A 14341-nucleotide genomic window follows, 5' to 3' on the forward strand; every position below is an offset into this window, starting at 1 on the left:
GGCTCTAAAAGCAACCATTGGTGAGAAAGTTTAGGTAATCGACTTAGTTTATGAGGTTGTAGAAGAGAAAACTGAAACTTTGTCTGAAAAGGATAGGAAATAGCTGATTATCGAGTTAAGTTGTTTGACTTAAATAGGAAAATTGAAAAATTTAGAAACACCTCTCTATTTTTAAATCACATGATTAGCTCGCAAAAATCAAGACAAAGAAGGACTGGATTTCATGAAGTCCCATCTCCCTATAATGATAACTATACTATCAAACCAAGTGAGGAGTTACCTGAAAATGAATCTCCATTTTGTGAAAAGTCAATAGTTGATCTGTCAACTGAAGTTAACATTGCTGAAACAAAGGAGGCGAAGTTCGCTACCCTTTCTCCAGCGAAATTAATAAATCAGGCGAAATTTCCCAACTTCACCGTAATTTTTCAGGCGAAGATGAGCAACTTCGCCATAGCTGCTGGTGAAAAACCGATCTCCCCAAAAGACGATCATGTTTTCATTGTCGTAACAAGGGTCATGTGATAAGCATCTGTTCATTCAAGAACGGAGAGAAACTAGGTGACGATGTTAAGTGTGTTAAATCACCTAGTAGTAATAATGGTAAAGAAAAGGAGGAACCAAGAGTAAATAGGGATAATGTGTTTACCCCTTTCTTTAAAAGAAATAAATCTAGATGTACTCCCGAGTCCTCAAATTATAAACATTTTAACTTACCTAGAAGTGCTTCACCAAATTATAATAAATTTAAAGGTCAGCCTAATTTGTTTCGATCAAACAGTCAAGAATAGGGGTTTTTGCAACTTGAATTCTTAGTTTCAAACTCAAAAACCGTTTAACTGGGTAAATAAACATGAAAATACAAATAGATCAGCAGGTAAGGTAACCAAGACACATAAAAAGTGTGATGGTTATTTGAAAGAATTATAATATGTGGATGAGTTTGAACAATCCAAGACCATAATGGCTTGGATCCCTCGTTCTAACTAATTTGTTTAGTGAGTGCAGGAGTAGTAGGGAGGGACTGTCAACCTAATATAGGTCGTTGACAGTGGCTACTTTTGGCACCAGTTTGAGGGAGTATGTTGGTATAAAGATTTGTCATTGGTTATTTGTCTTGAGTTTTCAGTTGTGAGTTTGAGGGAGTATGTTGGTATAAAGATTTGTCATTGGTTATTTGTCTTATGAGTTTTCAGTTGTGAATGTGTGTTGTGCCTAACGAGAAGTGGGTTAATAAGAAGCAAATGTGCTTCATGGTGTTTTAAATCCAATGATCCCATATTTGAAATATCATTCCCTCTTAGTCCAAATTAAATGAGATAAGAAATGTAGAGTAACTGTTTTTCATTAAAAAAAACAAAAAATAAAGTAAAAAAAAGGAGAGAAAAGTTAGAAAAAAAGAAGAAAAAATGTTTCATTTATCATTTATATTCTTAAAAAAGGTATAAAATCAGAAAAAATTACAAAAAAGATATTTAAAAGTATGTGGGAAATGATATGAATCTCCGTGTTAATAGTAAGGTCAACATACGTAAGTTACTGTAGCAGAAACGTATAGAGTCTGTAATTTATGTGTCGGTAGGTTCAACTCTTGAGATTGAACAGTCAGTTTAACCGTTGACTTGTTGGAAATTAATGAACTTGTTCTATGTTGGGCACATCTTAGGGTCTTGTAGATTAAACTAAGTCTTACATAAGGACCGGGATGAAAGGTCGGGTCATACTCAAGCTCCGTCTCATGTGATCACAACTTAAAATCCTAATTTGTGTATACGTACTTATATGTGTGTGTGTGTGGGTGTGTGTGTGTAACAAGGTTATAATAAGAAGTAGATTTTCCTAAGAAGTGTAGAAAGTGTGATTTCATTATCAAATCTAATAAAACACACCGCATAATAAACACACTTTTCATATCCACCATCAGATCAACATATCTAACGCACCATATTACTTCTTACACTTCTTAAACACACTCCACTTCTTATTTTAACCCCACCCTATATATATATATATATATATATATATATATATATATATATATATATATATATATATATATATATATATATCTTTTACAAAATAAACTCGAAACACTAAACTCTAAACCCGAAATCATAAAAAAAACGCAGTTTGTAAGAAAATAATCTGAAATCCTTAATTTTATGTTAATTTGTTAATTATATAATTTTGAGGGGTAATGTGAAAGTTGGTTTTGCCAGTGTTTGGGGGGGGGGGGGTATGACAAGCAACCAGATGGTACGTTTAGTTTGACCCTTATATAATATATGAAGGTTTAAGTGTTTTAATTGGAACATTTTTTTAACTTAAATGACTTAATTGAAACAATTTTAAAAGTTGGTTATTATTCTAAAAAGTCACACAAACAAATAAAAAACTAAAACAAGTTACAACATACCATTAAAACATTTGTAAGACTTTTAACTAGTATCTTCCATTATATCTATAATATTCTGATGCAAGAATCGAACGAACTAAAACCTAGTGTAAAACATTAGGTCACTCAAAAACAATTTCCCACCCAATTCCTTAAACATATTTTCATATCAAACACACAATTTTAAGCATGAAATCTCATTTATCTTATTTTTATTTTGGACACATCTTAGGTTGTTGTGAATGTCCACAAACCCATTACTTAATAATTATATTAATACTAATTGCATAAGTTTGTATTTATCTCCAAAAGTCAGCAAAAAAACAATGTTATTTACCAAAAATTCCAAGGTTTTTTTAGTATGTTCAATGGGTTTATTTGCAAAGAATATAAAGAGCATCATGTGGAATGATTTGTCAACTTATATAGCTAAACTAATGAAAAAGATTATATAACTTTTCAACAAATTAAGGCGAAATAAATTAACATAAAATGGGGTAGGGTTGAAGGAACCGTATGAAAGAAAACACTAGAGGCTAGACCGGAGACTGTGTGTGAATTCTGAAAGATTGTAGGGTTCTTGTTTGGTCAACTGCAGTCAAACCCCTAAAGTCTTTGGTTTTCAAAAGAATGTGACTTCTAAAATTCAAAACCAGTGACCTGAAATGTTGGTAGGGTTAAAACCATGGAATAGTTATACAAGTTTTTCCATGGAATAGTTATACAAGTCTTTTCATGGACCAATGACAAACCGTTATAATTAAAGTGTGAAACCAATTAATGTAAGACAAACCGTTAAAAGATTCATAGTTGCATATATAGATATTTTCCAATAAAGAAAAGTACGCAAATACGCAACTATATTATTCAAATGAGATGTTCGGTTTGAGTCTTTGAGATAGAGATTAGGAATTTCGTATTGAGTACCGAGTACCGGTATTGTACTGGACCGCTACTAACCGAACACAATCGGAACCAGTACCAGTATTCGTATTTCATGTTTTTTTATAATAATCCCATTTGTTTTCGAGATTATTAATAGTACCAATACCGAATCAATAAAATCAAAATGGTATTCGGTTTATAGTCTCACTTGTTTTCGATTCAATATTTTTCGATCTCTTTCCCTAATATATGTTAAAAAAAACATTCAAGCATGATACTATCACTCTTAAGTGAGAGATAGGGGGTTCAAACATCACTATCACCAATTTATATGAGAGATATGAGGGATGACCCTGGTTTGTCAGGGTTCGAGTCCTGATCTCACTCGGTTTTACCGGCTCCTCGTTGTCGTGTCATTTGGCGGGCGTGGGGGTCGGGTTTTATCCGGTGAATCCCTCAATAGGTGGACCGCTAGGGGCTCCGTCCGTCCGGACTAGTGGCCGGCTCGGGCTACCTTTAGCCAATGAGAGCCGCGTACGGAGTACACGGCGTTACTTAATTGGTCGTTAAAAAGTAAGATACTATCACTCTTAAGAATTTTATCAAGATATTCATTCATTATTCTTTTCATCACCACCTTTACATTATTCATAATTTAGTTATTTATTACAATAACTACTTAGTTTACATACAAACTTTTTATTAGCTCTAAAATTCTTCAAAACAATCTTACTTTTTGTTCAAAATTAAAAAAAAAAATAAAAAATTACAGGGTTTATATACCTAAGAATATTAGAGAGCTTTAATATAATTAAACATATAAAAAATTAAAGAAAAAAAAATGAAAAACGAAACAAAAGGAAAAAATTAAACAGACCATGAAATCGTTTGTGACCTTGTCCGTCCCACCAAACATCACCTCTAAAACACCTACAGACGGACCTATGCTTCTTCTTCGCATTATATTCAACTTTTCAACTTCAAAGGAAAGAATAACGACCATGATACTCGAACATAGAATATCCACTTATAAGTTATAACATAGCATAAATAGTTTCGATAACATTAAACCTTCTACAACAGCCTCTTGCAAAAACCTATGTTTCTTCCTGTGTACTCATTTTTATAAGACGGCTCGCTCGTATGTTAATTCCACTTCACTCTCTGCTCCATTACATATGATATAATAAAGATTTATAAAATTAAATAAAAACACTAGACGAAATGTGACAACCAGTTATCACGCTTTTAGTTGATCGACAGATTCTCAACCGGAAGATCCTCAGGAGCTACATCCGGAGGCGGAGCCGAAGCTGAAGAAACCTTATGCATTATCATCGCCTCAGCCACACGGATCGCTCTTTGTGAACCCGTGATTGTTACTCTCCTAAAAAAATATGAAACCATAAAAATTGCATTATTTATCTGATCAAAAAATATACAATTATTTATTTAAAAATACTGCATACCTGTCACACGTCCCGGGTATGAAATCGCCTCTTTCAGAAATCTTGATCCTGCCTCCACTAACCTGCAAGGAGAGAAATTAATAAGCCGAAAAAATGCATGCGATGAATTCAATTGGCGTAATGCTACTACTTACCTGACTGATTTCCATGATATTCCGACCACCACGGCCCACAACGAGCCCTATATGCTCATCTGCAACTCCTATAGTCACCGAGTTACTCGCATCTTCCTGCAAATGAACAAATTTCAAGATACATGATTAAATAATTAGTTATACAGATGAACATGATAAAATGGTTGCTTCCAAATAACTGTTAGGTCAACTTTTTAAGAGTTTGACCATCTAATACTTCTAGTGACAAGTCACAAGTACCATATATTAGCACTAGGGCTGTAAACGAACCGTACGTTCAGTGAACAAGGAATTTTGTTCGATTAATTAAATGAACGATCATGAAGAGAGGTTCAATAGTTCAGTTTCGTGAACATTCAGTAATGTCAATGTGAACATAAACGTTCACTCATTTACATTCGTTTGTTTATCTTCGTTTGTTTACGTTCGTTCATGTTCATTAAAGATTTTTTTTCATAATTTTAGTTTCTATTATCACTTTTAAGTCGGTAACATTTAAACTTTTTTATATTTTTAATTTTTAATACTTTACTTTATTATCCTACTTTTAAACTAGTAATTATCTTGGTTTGTGTTAGTTTGTGTTCTGTATATTTGTCTGTGTCCGTTTACGTTCATTTGTTTTTATTTGCGTTTGTTGGTTCGTTTGTGTTCATTTATTAAATTAACAAACAAACACAAACTAATTCATTTCCTTGATGAACGTACATGAAGAAGAAATTTGTTCAGTTGTGTGCTCATGAATTGTGCATTCGTCCTGTAAATTCTTAACGAACGAGCACAAACAAGGTCTCGTTCGGTTCGGTTCATTTACAGCCTAATTAGCATGAATGCATGATTGGAGGAATGTGAAACAAAGCAAAGTTATTAGAAATGTAATAACCTTATTGTTATGAAAGCGGTTGTTTTGAAACTTTGGTGGTCCATAATTAGGGACATTGTAAGGTGCTGCACAACAGACAAATGGAAACAAAATAAGCAAACTGAAAAACTATTAAACATAAAAAAAACTAGGCTTCTAAACAAACCGAACGAATAGGAATGGAGCGTATTCGTGTTCGTTCGTTTAACTTTAACCTAGGGGTGGCAAATGTGACCCACTAGGGGTGGCAAACTAAAAGAACGAAAAGGTTGAAATGAGAATAATTAAGATTATGCTCAACAACCTATAGCAACAAATCAGAGGTGCCTCTCAAAAGCATAAGAAATTAAAAATCGGATACAAGTAACACGTAAGTATACCAGCATAGGGAAATGTGGGGCCAATGGACTGCACATAGTAGCCATCTTCAGACAATTTCAATAGCATCAGATTAATAGCTTGTCCCAGCTGTTGTAAGGTACCAATTACGGTTACCAACCTATCATTTAATCCAACATAACCGTTATCCTGAGCCGAGATCTTAATGTTAGCTCCAGATTCTTCAATGAAGGACCTGTAATACAAAAAGATGGAAACTTGAAGTTGTAAAACACTAAAACCTTATAAAATACATGGCATTACACACATCAAATGTGGTGAGCAGCATCTTACCTTATCATGGATCCACCCTTTCCAATGATTCCACCACAAGAGCTGTTGGGGACTATTAGCCTAACTTTTGATCTTGGTTCAGCCTCCTCACCGTCATCAGCATAAAACTGACAACAATATACAATAATCTGTAAGTTTGGTAATGCAGGTTGCAAGATGCAAGTGTTCAACAATGATTACCTCATTAACCAACTTAGTCAGGATAAGTTCAACAGCCTCGAGAACCTCTTCAATTGTTCCAGACACCATAATAACCCTATCAGATGTTCCTGGGAAATACTCATAATTGCGCGATAGCTGGATTCGTGCATTAGATCGTGACTGGAAATCAGAAATTGTCGTTCCACCCTTTCCAATGATTGAACCAGCTTCAGCATTTGATGCAAGAAACCTCAGATATGTGATCTCTGCAGTCTCTTCTACATCAAATTAAATGTTATTACTAACAGATCCCATAATAAGATAAGATGACTCATGTTATGTAAGCACCTTGAACATGAAGACAAAGATTTACGAAAGAAAAAGAAAATATGAATTGCACCACAATTTCTATTATTTGATGTTTAAATTTAACTGCTTTGCATGCTTATTACGTAATGAATTCGATTAAATTTATGTTCTCCAAAAACAAATGCCAAATTTTCAACTTCCTATCCCATCTTATATTACTATTGTAGCGTACACCTGCATTTTTATGTATAGGGACTTTGCAGGACGACTAAAGCTTAAAAGTTTGTTTGTCAAACAGCCTGCGGTTTGCATGATTAGCCGAATAGCTTAAATTACTGGTATTATCCAGTATGAAGTATCCTTTAGCTGCTGAATTTAATGTAAATTTGAACTCAAAATCTATCTTATATTACCATTGTAGAAGACACCTGCTGAATTACAGTATCATGATTTTGCAGAACGATCAAAGCACAAACTTTGTTTTTAAACCAATTTGTGGTTTGAGTCTTTGTATAATTAGTCAAGTAGCTTAACCTACCACTCTACCAAGCTCAAAATCTATAGAATATACACAACTACAAGCACAAAAGGTTAATCAAGTTAACTGTGTATTTTAATAAACACAACGGTTATCAATTCATCAAATGCCAAACTTTCAACTTCCTAACCTATCCTATATTACTATTGTCGCATACACCTGCTGAAATTTTGTGTATAAGAACTTTGCAGGATGACCAAAGCTTAAAACTTTGTTTGTCAACAATCTGTGGTTTGCATAATTAGCCAAGTAGCTTGTATTACTAGCATTGCACAATATAACATACAATCCAGTATCCTTTAGCAGCTTAACTTAATGTATAATATTTAGCTCAAAATCTAGAGAATATACACAACTACAATCACAAAAAATTAAGCAGGTTGACTGTGTATATGTGCAGAAGAGGTGAAATTTATGAAGATCCAGCAATTCAATCAAAAACTCTATCCTGTACATAAAACAAATCTGAGAAACAATCATTTGAATTAAAAATAACTTAACATTTAATTTGATCAACAAATCATAACTTAATTGCACACATTTTCTTCTTCAAATAACACCTCTACATTATTAAAAGCCTAATTAACCTACATCTCTTCAAATCATCAAAACCTAACATCTCACTCCTCAAATCCAAAACTCAAAAACAGATTTTAACAAACACAACGTCAAATACCAAACTTTGAACTTCCTAACCTATCTTATATTACTATTGTAGCATACACCTGCTTAAATTTTGTGTATAAGAACTTTGCAGGATGACAAAAGCTTAAAACTTTGTTTGTCAAACAATCTGTGGTTTGCATAATTAGCCAAGTAGCTTGAATTACTAGAATTGCACAACAGAACATACAACCTGGTATCCTTTAGCAGCTAAACTTAATGTATAATATTTGGCTCAAAATCTAGAGAATATACACAACTACAATCACAAAAAAATTAAGCAGGTTGACTGTGTATATGTTCAGAAGACGTGAAATTTACGAAGATCCAGCAATTCAATCAAAAACTCTATCGTGTACATAAAACAAATCTGAGAAACAATCATTTGAATTAAAAGTAACTTAACATTTATTTTCATCAACAAATCATAACTTAATTGCACACATTTTCTTCTTCAAATAACACCTCTACATTATTAAAAGCCAAATTAACCTACATCTCTTCAAATCATCAAACCCTAACATCTCACTCCTCAAATCCAAAACTCAAAATAAATTTTAACAAACACAATGTCAAATGCCAAACTTTGAACTTCCTAACCTATCTTATATTACTATTATAGCATACACCTGCCTAAATTTTGTGTATAAGAACTTTGCAGGATGACCAAAGCTTAAAACTTTGTTTGTCAAACAATTTGTGGTTTGCATAATTAGCTGAATAGCTTAAACTACCGGTATAACACAATAGAACAATCATCCTTTAGCCGCTAAATTCATTGTAAAATTTAACTCAAAATCTCCACAATATACACAACTACAATCACAAAAAATTAAACAGGTTGACTAGTACATTTATCCCAGAGATATAAAATTTATGCAGATCAAGGCCTATTTAATCCAGTAACTCAATCAAAAACTCAAAAACTATCCTATACATAAATCAAATCTGAGAAGCAATCATTTAAATTAAAGGTTTTAAACTAACTTAACATTAATTTCATCAACAAATCATGACTGTATTACACACTTTCTTCAGATAACACTTCTACATTTATAGAACAATACAGTATCCTTTAGCTGCTAAACTTAATGCATAATATTTAGCTCAAAATGACAAAATCTATACAATATTATAATATATACAACTACAATCATAAAAAATTAATCAGGTTGACTGTATATTTGTGCAGGAAACATGAAATTTATAAAGTTCAAGGCCTGATTTTTTATTTTTTTTTTTGAAAATTGACTTTCATTAAAAACAAACACAACCAACGACTATCACCAAGACGGAGAAAGACGCCGAAAGCCAAAAACCAAAAACAACAATCACGTTACATCAAATAAACACCATCTTTTCCAATCCACTACCCCTATCTTAGATCTATTTTTGTACCAAAGAAAACCCAAAGATTTTATATCCGCAACCATTTCTACCACCTTAGTGTTCTTGCCCGAAAAAATCTTTTCATTCCTAGCCCGCCAAATCCTCCAACAAGTAATGATGACAATGCCATGAATAATCAATCTCTTGTTCCTCGTCGCACCACTAACCTTATGCAGTTCCACCAAAAACTATCCTATACATAAAACAAATCTGAGAAGCAATCACTTGAATAAAAACTAACCTAACATTTAATTTCATCAACAAATCATGCCTTAAATACACACACTTTCTTCAAATAACACCTCTACAGTTATAGAACAATCCAGTATCCTTTATCTGTTAGACTTAATTTATAATATTTAGCTCAAAATATATAAAATATTAAAAATATATACAACTACAATCACAAAAAATTAATCAGGTTGACTGTATATTTGTGCAGGAGACATAAAATTTATGAACATCAAGGCCTGACTAATCAAGTAATTCAATCATAAACTCAAAAATTATCCTATACATAAAACCAATCCAAGAAGCAATCACTTAAATTAAAGGTACTAAACTAACCTAACAATTAATTTCATCAACAAATCAAGCCTTAATTACACACACTTTCTTCAGATAACATCCCTACATTTATAGAACAATGAATCCAGTATCCTTTAGCTGCTAAACTTAATGTACAATATTTAGCTCAAAATCTCTACAATCACAAAAAATTAAGCAGGTTGACCGTATATTTGTCCAGATAAATAAAATTTCTGAATATTATGGACTAATTGATCCAGTAACTCAATCAAAAACTACCCCATACATTAAACAAATCTGAGAAACAATCATTTAAATTTAAGGTATTAAACTAACCTAACATCTAACTTTATCAACAAATCAAGACTTAATTACACACACTTTCTCCAAATAGCATCTCTACATTAATAGAAACCATAATTAACCTACATCAAATCATCAAAGGTTTAAAAAACCTAACAACTCATCCTCAAATCCAAAACTCAAGACTACCTGTACATAAAAAGAATCTGAGAAGCAATCAGTTCAATTGAATCTAACCTAACATTTAAATTCATCACCAAATCATGCCTTAATTATACACACTTTCTCAAAATAACACCTCTACATTAACATAAAACCTAATTAATTAACCTACATCTCATCAAATCCTCAAAACCTAACAAACATAACGGTTACCGATTCATCAAGTTAACGCGAAATAAGCAGATCGATTAGGTTAAATATCAAATCAACAAAAACAATAATAATAATAATAATAATAATAATACCAGACGGTGGAATCAGATCTGGCTTATGAGGCGGAGATTTCGTCTCTTCGTTCGACAAAGCGTAGCCTGAATCATCCGGAGATCCCATAGCTTTCTAAACACACACAGAGATTAGATATTAATAAATATAATGAAGAATGAAAGTAATATTGTATTGTATTATACCTGACTGAGTGATTGAGTTCAGGCAGTTGCAGTTGCAGTTGCAGTTGCAGTTGCGTCCACAACAAACTCCATTTCCTCCGTCTATCCTTCTTCACGCTAAGTTTTGTTTAGTTACAACAATGGTACCTACATTATTCACTTCACTTCAGTTTCCTTCTTTAAGTTTAAATGATTGTTTATTTAACCGGAAGTTAACTATGGATTTTCAAATTCGGATATCTGGAGTTTCGGATATGAATCTCAATATTACATTCAAACTATCTGAAAATTATCTGAAATACCTGAAATTTCTAGTTAGTTCTTACTATTTAACACGGTAAACAAATTGGATCTTCAAAGGTTTTTAAAGTGACTTGTTTCAATTGTAAATGGGATGAGACTTTATGGCATGGTACAACCTAAAATTAAATTTTGGGTTGGGGTATAGTCTAAATGTGTCCGGATCAGTTTCGGGTCGAACCCACAAAACTTTTAGATTTGGATTAGAGAGTATAATTATATTATATTATGAGAAAAGATAAAATACAATAATTGTTTAACGTGCATTAGGTACAAGAATACTTATATTCATGAAATCGGTCCATGAAATCACATCACAAGATCTCAAAATCGTCAATACATATCCAATTAATCATTGGTTCACCGAAATAAATAGTTTTGGATCGTTAATCGATCATTTTTTACTTTTATTCACGAAACCATTTTTGAGCGTTGTAGGTTTTGGCTGAGCGTTTTTGTATTTTTTTTGTCCTTTGAGCGTTTTTGTTTTTGCCTTTGAGCATGCGTCGTGTACCTATCGTATTTTAAGCAATTATTGTACAATAACCGCACTCATTATATTATATTATATTACATTACATTACACTACATTATATTATATTATGTTATATTATATTAATATTAGATTACACTATATTACATTACATTACACTATATTATATTATATTATATTATATTACATTACATTTTATTATTCCATACCATACTATATTGTACTACATTACATTATATTATATTACATTACATTATACTATATTTATGTTATATTATGCTACATTACATATTATCACATGATTTCAACTACATTATGTCATATTTATATTAAATCACATTATCTTATACCATATTATATTTAACATCAAAGAAGAGCATAGGTTAGACATTATAATCACATTAATATTAACAAGAATTCTAGCAAAATTATCATTGTTGTTGTGAAAAATTATTTTATATTTAATGTTTTAATTACTCTCATCAATATAATCTTAATGTTTAACAAGCAATGAAAAAAATTATAATAAAGCTTATCTTAATTACTAATAACTATGCAATATTATCTTTATACATTCTTACCAACACGTTATTTCTAGCATAGAATTGTGTTTTCTAACATTTCCAATGGACGGAAAATACTATGTTTTCAAGTTATGATTAGTATACAATATAGCATTTAATTACAATTTAATGGCCACAACCTCGTATCGTGCAATTTAGTTACCAAAAATGTGGACAATTATATCATCAATACTAGGTTAGAGCCCGTGTTTCACACGGGTGAAAAATGTAATAAAAATAAAAATTATTATATGTAATACTTAAATTCAATTATTTCATATAATAATTTTTATTTATGACTTTTTTAAAAAAAATTGATATATTATGCACTATAACTATAAGTTGAAAACCAAACGTTGGTGTTTGATTTATTAAAAAAAATAAAACATTCATACCGTTATTGTTATATTAAATATTGTGTGCATAAAAATGATATTTATAACAAGATGTTGTAACATATTTAAAAACTAAATTTACAAAGACTAAGGTTTGGTTGTAAAATAAAATAAATAAAATATATTATATTTTAAAATAAAAAGAGAAATGATGAAAAATCTTAAATGTCTGTGTTAAAGAGATATGAGAAGACAATGTGATATTGTAAATTATAGAATTGTTAACAACTAAATATAATTTTGGTTTTATACTTGAAAAGAATTATATTTATATATGTTAAGTAAAAAAATCTAACATAATTACTACTTTAGTGGAGTTGATAAGCATCTTGGTTTGAAACATGAGGTCTTGGGTTCAAAACTCGTATCACACAGTAATTTATTTTTCAAATTTTATAAAGTCTTACGAGTCATGGGTATAATAGGAAAACGTGTCATGGTTCATGATATAATAGGAAATAATAATATGGCATCTACTTGGCATTCTATGTGGAGTGCTTAGTTAAATTGCATGTGGACAACTTGTATTTTTTAATAGTATAGTTAGATTATTTAGAGTCAATTGTTTGGTTGGTCCCTATGTTTTGCGGATCTTGCACTACTGGTCCTTAATGTGTAATAATTACATAGATAATCCTGTTGGTTAGAAAAATGTTCGCTAATGGGCCCCATATTAGCATTTTCATAACATGGATGATCCTTAGAAATTAACGTCATTAAATTTTTCAATTAAGCTCAAATAATTACACAATTGATCTTGATTGTTAAAAAAATTGTCTACTTGACTTTTCAATTATATTACATACTTACTATAACATATTTTTCTAAGAAAAAACTTTTATACTACGGTCTTAAGAACAATAAAAAAGTATTTGGAAACTTTAAATGTAACTTCTTGTTATACACTATCATTTGTAATACGTAATTTCAATCATGGGAAGTGGTTATAGATTTAGGAATTTTAGTATTTTAATGTCCTTCCCATATACTACACAAGTTTCTAATCTAGTAAGAAATAAATAAACAAAAACAATTAAAATGATACTAATTTAAAAAATAAGTAAATAAAATCATTCGAGTCGTAAAATTTAAAATTTTAAATTATAATTAAGTCAATAGGTATTACTCATGATTATCAATGAACAAACAAACGAGTTAACTTGGAACATAGCTCGAGCACGATACGGTTTTACGTGGGGTCGCATGATATGAGACGAATAAGTATTTCAGTCGCGTCAGGTTGAAGATATCAACCCGTCAACCCAAAAACTATCAACCTGCTAACCCGACATATTGTAACCCTCATAGGAATCCATATTTCACATCCCTCCCATTTGTGGCCTCTTTATCCTCCATATCAGCGACACATCATATATTTCTTTCCATTCACTCTATTTTATCCCTAAACGATTATTTAATTAATTAATTAAAATAAACTGCTAAGATATGCCAAGTTGAAAAATATAATAAAATAAATTTACTATAAAATTAATTTTAAAACTATAAATTTCTAAATAAAAAGGTACTTCTTTAATGAAAAAAATTACAGTGACTAGGTGTGTGTATATATATAGGAAAGGGTTTAATGGGGAACTTTAAAAAATAAGGAACCGGAGAATTATGCATTTTACATGTAAAAAAAATCATATAAAGCTCGCTTTCATATGTAAACCATTCGTTTTAGCATAAAC

At 31.1% G+C, this 14341-nt stretch overlaps 1 protein-coding gene across 3 annotated transcripts; it reads right to left on the reverse strand.

Annotated features, from left to right (window-relative positions):
• Positions 1 to 4297: 4297 nt before the first annotated feature.
• LOC143556752 (protein BTR1-like) lies at positions 4298 to 11052 on the reverse strand. Of its 3 annotated transcripts, none has more exons than XM_077046017.1 (9): positions 10921 to 11052; positions 10756 to 10849; positions 6598 to 6833; positions 6418 to 6524; positions 6126 to 6319; positions 5767 to 5831; positions 4884 to 4979; positions 4750 to 4811; positions 4298 to 4667 (listed from the first exon to the last, which is right to left on the reverse strand). In XM_077046017.1, exons 2-9 carry the CDS (start codon positions 10841 to 10843, stop codon positions 4529 to 4531), a joined length of 987 nt encoding a protein of 328 aa, XP_076902132.1. In that variant the 5' UTR covers positions 10844 to 10849; positions 10921 to 11052; the 3' UTR covers positions 4298 to 4528. The 3 variants fall into 3 exon arrangements, with proteins under 3 accessions (XP_076902132.1, XP_076902122.1, XP_076902126.1); XM_077046007.1 differs by having other exon boundaries at positions 6598 to 6836; XM_077046011.1 differs by having other exon boundaries at positions 6598 to 6836; positions 10756 to 10845; positions 10921 to 11044.
• Between the last annotated feature and the right edge of the window lie 3289 nt (positions 11053 to 14341).

Source organism: Bidens hawaiensis, unplaced genomic scaffold (genome assembly GCF_021521415.1).
Source record: "Bidens hawaiensis isolate Kalapana, Puna unplaced genomic scaffold, B.hawaiensis_p1.1 tig00001035_1, whole genome shotgun sequence".
Taxonomy (NCBI): Eukaryota; Viridiplantae; Streptophyta; class Magnoliopsida; order Asterales; family Asteraceae; genus Bidens; species Bidens hawaiensis.

Bases quoted from the DNA above. Each gene is read 5' to 3' on its own strand.
- LOC143556752 (XM_077046007.1), bottom strand. From the start codon at position 10,843: ATGGGATCTCCGGATGATTCAGGCTACGCTTTGTCGAACGAAGAGACG. The intron at 5,832-6,125 runs GTATACTTACGT...TCTGTTGTGCAG, and splicing joins CCCCACATTTCCCTATGCTG to CACCTTACAATGTCCCTAAT. The intron at 4,668-4,749 runs GTATGCAGTATT...ATATTTTTTTAG, and splicing joins ATACCCGGGACGTGTGACAG to GAGAGTAACAATCACGGGTT.